This window comes from Sceloporus occidentalis, unplaced genomic scaffold (assembly GCF_023333645.1).
Source record: "Sceloporus occidentalis isolate IW3139 unplaced genomic scaffold, rSceOcc1.0.p SCAF_1, whole genome shotgun sequence".
NCBI classification, from domain to species: Eukaryota; Metazoa; Chordata; class Lepidosauria; order Squamata; family Phrynosomatidae; genus Sceloporus; species Sceloporus occidentalis.
Window position 1 is genome coordinate 183,617,741 of NW_028316981.1, and position 16,012 is coordinate 183,633,752.

At 41.2% G+C, this 16,012-nt stretch overlaps 1 protein-coding gene across 1 annotated transcript in view; it reads right to left on the bottom strand.

The window, feature by feature from the left end:
* Positions 1–16,012, bottom strand: part of LOC149323002 (B-cell receptor-associated protein 31-like) — a 62,544-nt gene that overhangs the window by 45,114 nt on the left and 1,418 nt on the right. Inside the window, exons 2-3 of the mRNA XM_089486026.1 lie at positions 10,106–10,265; positions 6,574–6,674 (exon numbers count right to left, since the gene is read on the bottom strand). Coding sequence (XP_089342152.1) covers positions 6,574–6,674; positions 10,106–10,197 — 193 coding nt within the window. The 5' untranslated portion in view covers positions 10,198–10,265. The remainder of the gene's footprint in view (positions 1–6,573; positions 6,675–10,105; positions 10,266–16,012) is intronic.

The following is a 16,012-nucleotide window of genomic DNA, read 5'->3' on the forward strand; positions in this document are numbered from 1 at the left end:
TGAAAAAACATGTTATCTCTAGGCATTTTCTAAATCTTCCAACACAATTCTATGGTATAGTTCCAACAGAAGTTGACCACAGAGTCATGCTGGAGGACCTAGAAATGTCTAGAGGTTTTTTCCTCTAGGAATATCTGGGTCCTCCAGCATGAATCTATAGTCACCTTCTGCTGGAAGTCTTTTATTTAAATATGATCCACTATTATCCATAGTTTCCTGTTTACATGTTAAATCCAGAAATATATCTCCCATGGAGACAGGGGTCATACTGTACATTAAAGCTCAGAATCATAGAGTGGAAGAGACCGCAAGGGCCATCCGGTCCAACCTCATTCTGCCATGCAGGAAATCCAAATCAAAGCATCCAGATGGCCATCCAGCCTCTGTTGAAAGACCTCCAAGGAGGGAGATTCCACTACACTCCGAGGGAGTGTGTTCCACAGTTGAACAGCCCTTACTGTCAGGAAGTTCTTCCTAATGTTGAGGTGGAATCTCTTTTGCTGTAGCTTGCATCCGTTGCAGCAAAAGAGATTCCACCTTCACCTGGGAAGGAGTGGGATTCGGCTCACACTGCTGTAGATGTGTGCACATGCCTACAGCAGGCAAAGCAAACAGCAGCTGCCTCGAGGATCCCTTAGTGAGCATGTGTGAACAGCAAAACAGAGAGAACAGAGGAAACCAGTTAAGCATGACAATATGTTACACTCTGTAAGTTTAGCCACCAAAATGAAAATCGTAAGAAAAATGGAAGCTGGTGAAAGAAAGAAAAAAATCATCCCTAAATACATTTTGAAAGAAGATTTCAAGTAGAAGGTTCAAGATATAATAGAAGCTGAAAATAACCATCACATTTCAAAATTATATAAACTGTTATTAAAATTCGAAATGGAGGAAGAAGTAATAAAAGAATGTATGATTAATTGAGCCAAATATTTGGGTCAAAACATTAAATTCGAACAATGGGAGAGGAACTGATCTAAAAGGCTAAAACATACAATGAATTACAGGTGCCCCTCCATTTTCACGGACTTGAAGTCCATAGTCTCAATTATTCACGGAGATGCAAGCCCCATTGGCTAAAATGGCACACGCAGCCTTTCAAGCCAATGGGGCTTGAATATATGCGAGTTTCCATTTTCGTGGGAGCATCCAAAATGGATCCCCTGCGAAAATGGAGGGGCAACTGTAGAATTTAAAGGAAAATCTATATAAGATGCAACATAGATAGTATCATCTTACAACCATAAAGACCAGCCAAAATGAACTAAACCATTAAAAATATATAAAAATGTATGTTGGAAATGTGAAAAGGAAGTAAGCACTTTTTATCATGTTTGGTGGTTGTGCAAAAGAGCAAACAAATACTGAAAAATGATACATACTTAAGTAAAGAAAATTCTAAATATTAAAGAATCTGCAGATCCTAAAATGTATTTATTAAATATGGTCAAAAATGTTAATCTAGAACAAAAATACAGGAAAACGTTATTGTATATGATGACAGCTGCAAGAATATTATATGCAGCTGATTGGAAAAGGAAAGAATGCCCAAATGTAAAAGAATGGATATTAAAATTATATGATTACATGGAGATAGATAAATTGGCACACCTGTTGAAAAAGAAACTATTATATAATTTTAAGAACGACTGGGAACCATTGAGGTACTTAAAAGAAGAATGGGGTACAAGCATGACTATTGGTTTGGAATGAGAAAGATATTAGATTCAAACAATGAGAGAAGAACTGAATCTGTTTTGAATTAGGAAATAAAGAAGTGTGGAGTCAAATTGTAAAGAAAGATACTGAAGTTAAACAAATGAGAAAGAATATCAAGAACTCAAAAGATAATCAGGAAAGAACCTGTATGTTAGTGTTATTGTTTTTATGTTATGTTACAATTATTGTTTTCATGTTATGTTGTAGTTATGTTATGTTGTTGTTTTATGTTTTGCAAATGGCTTAAATGTTTTTATGTATAAGGAAAACTTCAATTAAAAATGACAAAAAATAGTTTTGTTAGGCGAGTTTCATTTGACTTGGATGTTTCATTTCACATGTGCATATTGTCAGTTTTGGTTAAAAGTTTTGCTGAAACATGTACTTCTCTTCTTTCTCATGATGAGTCTATCCCTATTTATTCCATATTATTCTTGCCTCTGGTACCATCGTATCTGTTAAAGAAGTAAAGCCTAGGAACATATCTACTTCATTAACTGAGGTATATCTGTATCTGGGCTTGTGGAATGCAGGAGGTAAGGGACATTGTTTCCTGGATCCATGCTGTAGCCTACTCCTGATATACAACAATAGTAGGAGTAAATATCCATGTATTCCTTTATAAACTGTTTTGAAGGATTAAGCAGTGGCAACAGTTTACATTTATTGTAAGCTGCCTTGGATCCTATTTTCGGAGAAAGGCGGGATACAAGTGTGATAAATAAGAAGACGATGAACAAGAACAACTTGGAATAGGAGTTTTAAAATAAATGTCTTGGATCCAACAGGAAAAACGATTGAACTAATGAAGAAGAATTTCTACACACGTATACAACATTTCCACGTAACCTGCAACAGTAGCCTTTGGATAACTGCCACCAGAAAATACATTTGTCATGGGACCAACTCTCCCAGGCTTGTTTTTTATTTTAAAAATAGCAGATATGGAAAAGGGTGTGGGGTGTGGAGAGAGAATTCAGACCAGGATTATAGTGCCCCCTCCATTATTCTACACTGGGAATCCTATTAGCTGCCATTTGCAACACTGGCACCTTTGGGAGCAAATTGGTACTACACTGGTACTTTGGGGGTAATAATGAAGAAAGGGTCAACCCGCTCTTAATGATTCTGATCCAAAGGGCCTCTTCACACTTTCGGTTCCAAGACGAAAAAGTACAGACAGAAAAGACAGGTCACATTTTGCCAATCCCAGGATAAGTTTTCTCAGTTGAATATCAAAGTTTTGGATTTCAGAAAAATAACAATGGGGGGTTGTTATAATTAGAAGTTACTGAGAATTATTTTCATCATACAACTCTTGAGAGAAGACTTCATCAAAAAGCACAGCCATTCTAAATCTGGCTGGCCACCTAGGATTGCATGATCAAGACCTGCCTCAAAGGTGCTCTTTCAGATTTCAAGTTGAAGTACAGGTTATGATTCCCTTATCTGAAATGTTCAAGATCAGAAGTGTTTGGGATTTGAAATTTTTTCAGATTTTGGAATATTTGAAGATGGGACCCACATCTAAACATGAAATTCATTTATGTTTCATATGCACCTTATACACATAGCCTGAAGGTAATTTTATACAATATTTTTGTGCATGAAGTTTGTGTACACTGAACCATCAGAAAGCAAAGGTGTCACTATCTCAGCCATTCAAGAAAAAAGTTTTGGGTTTTGGAATATTTCAGATTTTGGAATTCTGGATAAGGGAGATTGAACTTGTATAATAAGGGGAGAAAAAGATCAACCCCTCAAGATCTTGTTAGACTACAAGTTCTAGTACTCCTTCCCATTGACTTTTCTGGCTGGGACTGTTAGTAGTTGCAGGCCAACAATATATGAACTTCCTCTCTAGGATAAGAATAGTTTAGTTCTGTTTATTCAGCTAGTGGCAAATAAAAACTTCGTAGTTTTAATTAAGCTATACTGCACCTTACAACTGACATCTACCTTGATGATTACATCTACTTTGGTTACAAACATTAAATACTCCTTGGTTTTTGCTTAAACTAGGATCACTAATGAATCATTAGCATATCTCATATCAACTATCAATATATATCAATTATATGATACGCATCTACACTTGGCTCTGAGTTCAGCTCAACAGCCTCCAGGGGCCAGCTGCTTGCTATCTCCACGTCAACCTAAACAGAAGCTTGTGTAAATGCAAGGAATGGTACAACGTTTACATCACGCGTGGCTTCTTCCCAGAAGGGAGAGAACAGGAGAAACCAGCTGAAGGGCAAGCATCCAAGAGTGTTCAAAGACAAAAATCTGGATGTTACTGGCCACATGATGACAACTAAATCTTTCAGAGCCAAAGAGCCATGCTGTGGACAGTCAGAATGGAGTTTTTTGGACCAAGGTAGGGGGAATCTGAGAGACAGTGTATTGTAGTAGTTTGAGCACTGGACTACAACCCTGGAGACCAGGGTACAATTACCTGCTCAGCCATGACTATGGGTGATTCACACACACTCAGCCCCAGAAAACCATGTGGTAGGTTCGCCTAAGTTGGAAATTACTTGAAGGCACATAACAACAAAGGGAGATATTGATAACTGATGTTGATAGTCCAGATGTTGATAGTCTGCAATTCCTTTCACACCTAGTCTGCATAGCCAATATGCAGGGCTGATGAGAGGTGTAATCCAACACATGTGGGTTAGTGGTTTGAGCGTTGGACAACAATTCTCGAGACCAGGGTTCAATTCCTCACTCAGCCACGAAACTCACTGAGTGACCCTGGGCAAATCACACTCTCTCAGCTTCAGGGGAAAGCAATGGCAATCTCCCTTTGAACAAATCTTGCCAAGAAAATCCCGTGAGTCAGGTTGGCCTGACTTAGGGTAGCCATAAATCAGAAATTATTTGAAGCCACATAACAACAAAAATAACAATGTCCCTATGACTACATCACAAGAATAATGCCATTCTTGAATGGAAACTAAATACTTTTATTTATAATGCATGGGCTACTCTTCTACCTCAAAGGAAACCGTCACATGTTTTTAAAAGTCTATACAATGAATTTGGCATTGTAAAACAGGATTAACACATCATCGAGGGCAGATGAAGTCCACAAAAGTAAGATATGTAGAAAGATGAGATACATAGTCTTTGCAATAAAGCCCTGTGCCACCTTAACATATTATACCAACAATTGTATTATAGCATGAGCTTTTATAGTGGGCTTTGTATAGCCCACTTCATCAGACACATGCTGTGCTGCCCTGTATCTCAACTATATGGTCAGGGGGTGATACTGCAGCGAGATCAGAGGCAAATCCAATGCAGGAAGCAGTGACAGTGACATGTAATTAATTAACACTGGTCGCTCACAGAACTGCTGCTACTATTAGAAATTTCTTGGCACCAGCTGAAGTGCTGTTCTAGATAAAATTGCCATAACTGACAAAATGTTCAGGCTATACTGTAATAAATGCATTAATCTTTAAGGTGTGGTAGGACTTTTTGTTGTTTTGATCTCAACATACTAATTTAGCTATCCCTTTGAAAATATTTGTAATGGGCCCAGATTAAGGAGTTCTAGAACGGGTGCTACAGTCAAGAAGGTCCTATCCCACAAAGATGCAGACTCAGCATCTCACAATGCAAGAAAACAGAACAGGGATCTGATGATCACCTTAGTAAACAGGAGATTTCATGCAAAATACCCTGGTCCTAAAACACTCAGGGTGCTGATATCAGCTACCAGTTTTACAAACTAGAGCCAGAAAGAACAGAGAGGCATCGTTCCATCAGCCCTCTTTCACAACATTTCTGCCTTCCCAGTGCCTGCTGAATCAGACACCGAGGGCTGGCATGGAATCATATGACCACCATACTGGTATGTGATTATTCAGTTCTCCTCAAGTTAAGGATGAATCTGTATGTGTCATCAGAAGTGGCTTCCTATGTGTCTCTGACATACCAGTTGAACATGAGACGAGGGTAAAAGTTAAAGAACCACTGGTTTGACTTTTTATATTTATAGCCAGCATGGTGTAGTTGTTTGAATGCTGCACTACAACTCTGGAGACCAGGGTTTGATTCCCAGCTCAGCCACGAAACCCACTGGGTGACCTTGGGCAAGTCACATGTTCTCAGCCTCAGGGGAAGGCAATGGCAAACCTCCTTGGAACAAAGAAAACCCCATGCTAGGTGTGCCATTAAGTCAGAAGTGACTTAAAGGCACACAACAACAATAACAATGTGATATCTGGCCTCCCAGTTCAGCTCATGGTACGAAACAGAGCTGTTTACTCTCCAGTTCCCATACAAGTCTAGGCAATGACAGTTCACAGTGCAGCCCTATGGAACAAAGATCTATTTTCCATCATGCTCTATCTTGATACTTGCCCTCACACCTATTTATGGTCATTCTTCTTCTTGTATTTGATTGAACACAAAATACGTTTGAGTTCCTTTCCTATCTTCACAGTCACATTGTGCAGGAATCTACACCAAAGGGTCTTGGCCTGGCCAAGCACAGAGATTTGTCTGTCCAGGACATATTTGAAAAAGGATTCTTCACAGCAGATTAGGCACTCTGGACAAGTCAGCCCTAGGTTTGTAAATGGGGCAATTCAGTATAGTTTTCTTGATTCGGGAGGACACTCACCAAGGCCAGAAGGAGAGAGGCATTCCCCTCATTCTTACCACTCCCACCCACACCTCTGATTTTTTTGGCAGCTCAAAGAGCCAGCACCAGGCAGTAACAAGGGACCTGAATGCCTGAGTTCTGAGCAGAATCCTAGAAGCAAGTGGGAAAGCAGAAAGACATATACCCCTGTGAGCAAACTGGAAATAACAATCCCCAGCCAGCCAGGTTCTACTCACCAAGAAACAGCAGGATAAGGATGACGATGAGCACAACAAAGAAGGTATTTCCATATGCCACCACAAGCTGCACAAAGCGGGACTTGAAAATCTTCTGCCATCTGTGAAAAAGGTCGGAGTTAAGGATTAATGTTTAGGCTGTTTATATGAAAGACAATGCATGCTGTAGCTATTCGACTGGGGTTGGGGAACAGAAAAGGAGACAGAAAAGAGTTCTTCTCAGATTGCAGAAACAATCCAGGTTGATACCACTGTAACTGCCATAGCTCCATCCTATGGAATCCTGGAATAAGAAGTTTGTTATAGCACCAGAGCAGTTTGACAGAGAAGGCTAAATGTTCACCAAACTACTATTCCCAGAATTCCATAGCATTAAGCTGTGACAGTTAAAAGTGGTGTTAACCTGGATTATTTCTGCAGTGTGCATGCAGCCCCAGAAAGGCAGTTTCCTCTTAGCACCATTGAAACACCAGATTCAACTGTTCATGAGGCTTTAGACAAAGGTGGGCACAGCACAGCCCTTGGAAACCACCTCTGCAACTTCTGAAGCTCTTCACTAGTCACAGTACTCCTCCATTTTTTAATGTGGAATACAGTCAGCCCTCCTTATAGGCGGGCTTGCCAGAATGCAAGCCACAGCAGAAATGATGGGGCACATACTCGTGTCATGCAGCCCGTACACCGCCACAAGCACAAGCCCCATTATTTTCTATGAGGCTTGAGTGTACACTCTTTTCCCCATATGCAGGGGGGTCCAGAAAGGATTACCCGCATATGGAGAGGGAAAACTGTATTTTAGGACAATTCGTGCATCAAAACCATGCAGAAAATATCAAACACATGAAAACTTGCAAAAACAGCCCATATCACCCCTGAATACCTATGTTTTCCTCAAAAATCCTTCTTAAAATATTAACAGGATGATTTCTTCCAGTTCCCATTTTAAGAGGGACTACAGGGTGTCATAGTGGTTTGAGTATTGGACTAGGACTCTGGAGACCAGGGTTTGATTCATAGTTTGGCCATAAAACCTACTGAGTGACCCTGAGCAAGTCACATACGCTCAGCCTCAAGGAAAGGCAATGGTAAACCTCCTTTGAACAAATCTTGCCAAGAAAACCCCACAATAGATTTGCTTTAGGGTGGTTATAAGTTGGAACCAACTTGGACACACACACATAAAATATTTGGGCGCTGTGCTGGTGGGATGATTGGCTCCGGCAGGTGCCCACCTCTGTTTTAGATAAAGCAAAAATGAGGAAATAGTAGCCCTCCAAATCTTAATGAACTACTCCCATCATCCCTCACCACTAGCTGTGCTTGCAAAGGCAAACAAGAGATGGAGTCCAACAAATATGGAGGGCTACTCCAGTCCTAATAAAAAGGGATATCAAAAATGATCTTTCCCATCTCCAGGAGATTCCTTACTTCAAGTTTACTTTACAACAGCAGCACACAGCAATTTGGTGTATTTCAGAGGTGGCTATATCCCTCACCAGCACTAGCCAGCATGTCTATAGTGACGGAAGATGTAGTCCAAACTATGTGGTGAAAAACAGGTTGTCTACCCTGATGAGGACCATTCTTACATGCCTGCGTAATAGCAATAGCAAGTACATTTCTATACTGCTTGTCAACTAAGCACTCCCTAAGCAGTTTACAATGCATAAGCTAATTGCCCCAACAAGCTGAATACTCATTTTAGCAACCTAAGGAAGGATGCAAGACTGAATGGACCTTTGAGCCCCTGGGATCAAACTGATAACCCTGGGGCTTGCAGTACATGCATTTAACCACTGCACCACAAGGGCTCCTAAGCTGACATTAGTCAGCTACTTCCAGGTGGAAGATATTATTTGTTGTTAACTGCCATCAAATCAACTTTGGCTTATGAATGAGAGATCTCCAAGTCGCCATATCATCAATAGCCATGCTCAGTTCTTGCAGGCTCAGGGCCATGGCTTCCTCGATGGAGTCTATCCATCAGGAACATGGCCTTCCTCTTTTCCTACTGTCCTCTACCTTTCCAAGCATTATTGATTTTTCTTGTGAATCACTTATTCTCATCATATGGCTGAAGTATGACAGCCACAGTTTAGTCATCTTGGCTTCCAGGTTTAATTTGCTCTAGAAGCCATTTATTTGTCTTTTTAGCAGTCCATGGTATCCACAAATAACCTAAAAATCCCAGGAGGAACACAGTGCTAGGAAGCAAGAGGCAGATAATTAGTAGCTGCCAAGCACCTGAAGTTCCAGGCTTCTTTCTCCTTACAGTGATGTCTGAAACACAATCCAGCTGCCTCTGACTCTTAGCTTTCATTTTAAAAAAACAAAGTTCTAGCCCTCATGGCTGTGAAGATACACTTGCAAGAAAAGGCAGTGGCTACCAAGACTCCAAACCCACCTAAGAAGACAAGTAAGATTTCCAGGGGCTATGAATGAGTATGGGGATAAGGAGGCAAGATCTAAACAATTATTGTTGTTGTTGTCGTCATATATTATTGTGTGGTATGTGCCTTTAAGCTGCCTGTCAACTTAAGGCAACCTCATGAAGTTCATAGTGTTTTCTTAGGCAAGGAATACTCAGGTGTTTTTGCCAGTGTAATAATAAAAACAATAACAACACGTCATGAGTAGGTCCTTTAGAGAAGAAACACAAGAAGGTAATATTAGCTGAATGATGTAGAGATAAGTACTTTTAAACAATTATACTCCACCTAGTCTCTAACTATTTCTAGGTAGCTGAGAACAAATTGACCTATTTAAAATTGTGACACAAGCAAAGCTGTGTCTTATGACACCAAACACCATAACACATAGTTGTCTCTTATTCTGCATTTAAGTCAAGCATAAAGCTTTGTCAGTCAGGAGTAACAGGTCCTGTTTAGTGCATCACATAAGTCTGAATAGACTGGTGTTGATTTATACATTAAGTCCAGTTTCTAGCACATAATTTGAACTCTCTTTTTTTAGTACACAAGAGCCTTGAAAGTGAGCTTCAGGGTCCACAGACCATGTTCTCCATAGACCCTGATAAAGTAATTCCTGTTGCAAGCTGTCATGTATTAAAAGCTTGCCAACAAGGAGTCAATTCTTCAGGCTGAAACCAAAGGAAGTGTGAGCAACTCTTTACCTAGTTCCCCTTCACTCACAAGCAAACATGTCAATTATTTCAGCCTGCCACAGATTCCCAGTAGCAAATTATCAAAAGATATTATCCTGTCAGTATCTAGGTGCTACTGACTGTCATTAATCCCCATAAGCTCCTAGAAATTCAAGCTGAGCGATGTCATAAATTCATTGCAACTTCTCTCAGGCTAGGACACTCCAGCTGTGTTAAACTACAACTCCCATCAACCAGTCCTTAGCCAACTAGGGGTAATGGAGTTCTACTCAAATACATCAGAAATACAACCAGCTTGGCGAATGCTGGCTCAGAAGATACAACTCACCATGTCTCCCAAACCTATATATATATGCACATACACATATTACACATGCACAGTCCCCTGTCCACCCTGGAACTCCTCACCTTGTTGCAGAGATGAAAGGTATGCAAAGGAGAAAAACTAGGAGGACTTCTGCATACAGAAAAGTGGCCACTGTTGCCCACTGGAGACTCATCGTGAGAGCTTTGGAAGGAATTATTCTCCTAAAGGGGTTGAGTGTTTTCTGCCAGACACAATTCTTTGCTGGAAAGACAGAGAAAAAACAACAAGATTTGAATACAAGATTTGCAATGCAAAGTTTAGCATCTAGGACCTTTCCAGCAGCCACTGAAGGACTCGACAATAATATGATTTCCAATGAAGGCAGGAGAGAGAGGAGAGCACAAAAGTTGTTGCATAAGCTTTTGTAGACTAACAACACTTCCACACTGCAGAATTAAACAGTTTGACATCACTTTGTCATGGCTTCATCCTGTGGAATCCTAGGATTTGTAGTTTGATCTGTCTGAGAGCTCTGGTGTTTCACCAAACTACAAATGCTAGGATTCTGTAGAATAAGTCATGGCAGTTAAAGTAGTTTTAATTTTGCAGTGTGGCTACACCTTTAGTCTACTTGATTGGCTACTGTGTGAAATGAATGCTGGACTCCACAGGCCCTTGGTCTGAGCCAGAAGAGTTCTTGTGTTTCCAAGCAAAATCTTACCCAGTCTTCTTTTTTTTAAAAAAAACTACCCTTCTCCCAATTTGTGAGAAACACCAATGCTCCAGACCAAGTTAAAAAAAAAAACAGTGGAAAGGAGCCTTCACACATCTTGATGGGACACCAAATTAGCAACATGATGTGCTCCCAGATCAATCAAATCTGGAAGTTGTGCTTTAGAAGTCTTTTTCAGAGGTGCTTAAAATTTTGAGAATCCATATGCCTAATCCTTTCCAGGAATCAGCTGGCTCTTTAGAGTCCAATATAATTTGTTTTTCCTCCATTAATGACAACAAGCAGATCATTAGCTTCCCAAGGCCAAATTGATAAGCAGCATCCATCTGTGCCACTAAGCAGGCAAAAGTCACCACACCTTGCTCGTCACTCAGCTTCATTTTGACTGACAAATCAAATCTTTTAGGGGATTAAGGCAGATAATAAAAGAGCAAATTATCGCTCCTTGTTATTGACATTCTTCTGTTTCCTTGCAACTGGCAAGCACACTCACATTAGGGTCACAGCACAAGGTGGACTGGAGTTTGGGCAATAGGAAAGGTGAAAAAAAGCTTTGGTGTACATAGGTTTGATTGGTTCATTAAAACCATGTACAACTTGAGAACATTCAGACCCCAAACAAGTTAAGGGGGAAAGGGGGAGATTTAATTGAAAGCAAGGTACAACGCATAGGTGTGCAACTGCTAGTGACTGGGAGGCTGCTAGTGACTGAAGACCTCCACCACCATCCCCAAAAAACAGAAAGCTGCCCACCCACAGTGCATTACAAGGTTCCTTCCACCTACTGACTTTTTCTCCCGTCAAAAATCCAAAATACCATGCCATGCCCTCTAAACCAGTGCGACTCAAAGTGGGCTCCATGCAACAGGTCAGTCCATGAGCTATCTGATACTGGCTCATGGGCATCTTCCAGAAAAGAAAGAAACAAGCTGTAGTCAATTAGCACAAATACAGTGCCTGCTTATGGCCCAATGCACCCCTTCCTAGAGCTGGAGATGATAGTGCGTGCTCTGGTAACCTCAAGGCTGGATTTCTGCAATGTACTGTACATTAGGCTCATATTATTATTATTATTATTATTATTATTATTATTATTATTATTCAGAAGCCTGCTCCAGACCTGACCCATGGACACACCTAACCTCCCACTTGCATAGAGAAAGATAGCAGAAATAACAGTGGGGCAACTATTCTCATAAATTCATCTCATAAACCATTTGTACATCAAGGATGGAGAACATTAGCCTTCTCCATTAGGGGTTGACATATGCAGAGGATCAGGCAGTCATTTTGAGGTTTTCCTGGTCCACTGTAGGCTATACACATTCCCCCTAGCCAGAAGTGATTTTACAGACTCTTTCCTTCACTTTTTCATTGATTCTGGATAAAGCTGGAGAGGGTGGCACCACTTAGGGGGGAAAGCCACAGCCACTGACCATTTTTTCCAGCCAAAGACAACATTTGGAAACATGATAAGAAGCATGAAGCTGTCCAGGCCTTGTTAGCAAGCAGATCTTTGCAGCTATAATCAGCCTAGCCAAATGGTAAAGAAGGCTGAGAGTTGTCATCCAATCCACATCTTAAGGACTGCATGATTCACACCCTGATTTGCAAGCTGAAAATATTGTTCCTTCAAGAGAGGAAGGCTGGGGCTCCCATGGCATCACTGGCACCTTCCAAGAGCCACAAGCAGCCCACAGGCCAAACAATTCTCATCTTTGTAGATGCTGGTGAGTTACTGCTAATGGACTACTAATCCCATCAAAACTCCACACTGATCAAACCAGGGAGGGCTGATGGAAACTGAAGTCCAACAAGGACTGGAAGGTCACGTTTTCTCCAGGTCTTGAAGACCAAGTCTATACATCTAAACAGGGATGTAGCTGGGGGGAGGGAGGCTCCGTGGGGTCCGGACCCCCCCTTCCATTAGATACCGCGCCCAAACCCCATTATAATGGTGGCACTTAGTCTGGACCCGCTCCCCCCCCCCCCCCCCGTTTCCCAAAATCCTGGCTACATCCCTGACCTTCCTGCACTGTCAATAAAGGTCAAGATCCTGAACTGGGAGATGTACTGTAAAGCTGTATACAAATAGAACTTCAATGTGTTTGTTGTTGCTGTGTGCCTCCAAGCTGTTTCCAACTTATGGTGACCCTATCATGAGGATTTCTTGCCAAGTTTTGTTCACAGGAGGTTTGCCATTGCCTTCCCCTGAACATGAGACTCACCCAGGGTCATGCAGTGGGTTTCATGGCCAAGATGGATGCACGCTGGCTCTCTACAACACATACCCTCTTCACATTCCCCAAACCCATCTTTCTAGTTTCTATAGCCCGCCCACCCACCCTCATGCACAGCAACAGGCATCTTCTATGCACAGGCAATAGGCATTGTGCAGGACCTCCTACAGGTCCTTGAGGATGATATTATTGCTATATGTCCAGCTACAGGAATATAGTTCCATGCTTCTCCATTGCCCCCCTACTCTCTACTATCTAGTAAACAGTCATGTAGAAGTAGGGCTGCAGCAGCTTAAAAGGTGGGTTTGAGAGCAGTTTGGTCACTGCACTGTCAGTACACAGTTCCTCACAACAACTGAAAATGTGAGTAACATAGATGCATCTTGGACTTGTGTGTGTGTGCTGTGCACCTTCAAGTCATTTCTGTCTTACAGTGACCCAAAGAAGAACCTATCATGGGATTTTCTTGGCAGATTTCTTCAAAGGAGGGTTTGCCATTCCCATCCTCTGAGGCCGAGAGTATAGGAGTCATTCAGATGTTTTCATGACCAAGCAGGGATTCACACTCTGTTCTCCAGAGCCATAGTCCAATGCTCAAACCACTACACCATGTTGGTTGGACTTATACCTACATAAATCACAAACAAGATACCAGCTGAGGTTCTACATCTATACAAAACCAAGGAAGCGCCACCAGAAAATACAGTGGACCCTTGTTATACGCTGGGGTTTGGTTCCAAGATCCCCCGTGTATAACAAAATCCATGTATGCTCAAGTTCTATTAAATATAATGACAGAGCAAAATGGTGTCCCTTATAAAAATTGGAAAATCAAGGTTTGATATTTTAAATTTACACTTTTTTTGACATTTTCAAACCATGGATGCTTGAATCTGTGTATAAAAAATCCGTGTATAAGAAGGGCCAACTGTAAATCATCCTTTGGAGGTCATGCACTAACAAAATAGTAATTTCTTTTCACTTTATTTCTGTGTACACTGAACGAAGCATATTTATACTGCTATTGCTGCCACCTACACTTTTTATTATTTTCTTTATTAACTGTCTGGGGAAGCTGGTCTCATCCTGTTGTTGTTTTGCGCCTTCAAATCATCTCCAACCCATGGCAACCTATCATGGGATTTTATCGGCGATATTGTTTACAAGGGGTTTGACTTTGCCTTCCTCTGAAGCTGAGAGAGTGTGTCTTGTCCAGTGTGTCTTGCCCTGACAGGTATAAAACATTTTTAAACAAATAAATTAAGAGCTTCTTTTCCTGCATGAACTGCATACTTGAATAGTGCAGACACAAAGCATATATCACATAACAGGCACAGTGAGCTGGGCTGAGATGTTGCAAAAGCTTTGCAACTCCTTGCTCAAACATTTCATGCAAAAGACAAAGACGCTGAGGGTTTACAAAGGGATTTGTCACAAGGAGAGAGGCAGGTTTACCATTCTCTGTCTCACTTCCACACCCAACTTTCTAACAAAACCCCTGGAAAACATCAGAGGACCTTTGAGAATCTAACACTAACAGTCTCATGGAGGTGTTGTTAAAGGCAAAATGGCAAGAAAAGGCTCATTACCCACACCTGGAACAAAGTTATCAAGACAGAGAATCTTTGGTCCAAAATACTGCAGAAATAATCCAGTTAGAGACTGCTTTAACTGCCCTGGCTCAATGCTAGGAAATCCTGGGAATTGTAATTTTGTGAGACATTTAGCCTTCTCTGTCAGAGAACAATGGTACCAGATTAAACTACAATTGTCAGGGTTCCCTAGCACTGAGTCAGGGCAGTTAAAGCGGTCTTGAACTGGATTATTTCTGCAGTGTGTTTTGTACCTATGTGGTACAATGGTTAGTGTAGGGGTAAGAAATGTATAGTCCACCCAGTGTGGCTGAACTTTAGTTCTTACCAGTCCTAGCCGACCAAAAATGAGACATAAGCTACATCTGCACTGTAGTAATAATGCAGTTTAACCCCACTTTAACTGTCATAGCTCCATCCTACAGAATCCTGGGATTTGTAATTGTGTGACACTCTTTGGCAGAGAAGGCCACAGACCTTGTAGAAGTACAAATCGCAGGATTCCATAGGATGGAGATATAGTACTTAAAGTGGCATCAAACTGCATTATTTCTACAGTGTAGATACAGCCCATGGCAGCTGGCATGGAATCATACAGTGGTCCGTCAGTATCCGCTGGGATTTGGTTCCAGGACCCCCTGTAGATACCACAATCTGTGGATACTCAAGTCCCATTAAATGCAGTGGCAGAGTAAAATGGTGCCCCATATATAAATTGGCAAAATCAATCTTTGCTTTTTGTTCCTTTTAGTTTTTAAAATATTTTCCTGCTATAGTTGTTTGAATCCATGGATAAAAAAAAATATTTGGCTATGGAGGGCTGATTGTACTATTAACTTTACAGTGTGGACAGGCCCTAGGGCAGCTACTCGAATCAATGAATTTTCAGGGGCTACACAGGGTGCATCCACACTATAAAAATAATGCAGTCTGACACCACTTTCAATGTTTGCAGGTCCATCCTATGGAATCCCAAGATTTGTAGTTTTACAAGCTATTTCACCTTCTCAGCCAAAGAGTGCTCGTGCCTCACCAAATCCCAGGATTATATATATATATATATATATATATATATATCCCCCTAGTTATTTCCGCCCACAGCTGAGAGACAGAGAGGCTTGGAGGCAGGCTTGACTGGCATTAAACTGGTGTCAAACTGCATTATTTCTACAGTGTAGGTGAACCCACAGAAGAAGTCAGGTGTGCAGCTGAACAGGTTGGCGCACATCTCTCGCCCACAACTAAGTTCACATGCAACTACTCCCACCTCCTCTCCACGCCTCCAGCTACTACTGATCATGCAAACTTCTCTCCATGTTCATCACTGCTTGCGCGATTTCACCCAGGTATAAAACGTATTTAAATAAAAAAGGAAGAGTTTCTTCTCCTGCATAAACTACATACAAGGGATATAACACATAACAGGCACGAGCTGGACTGAGA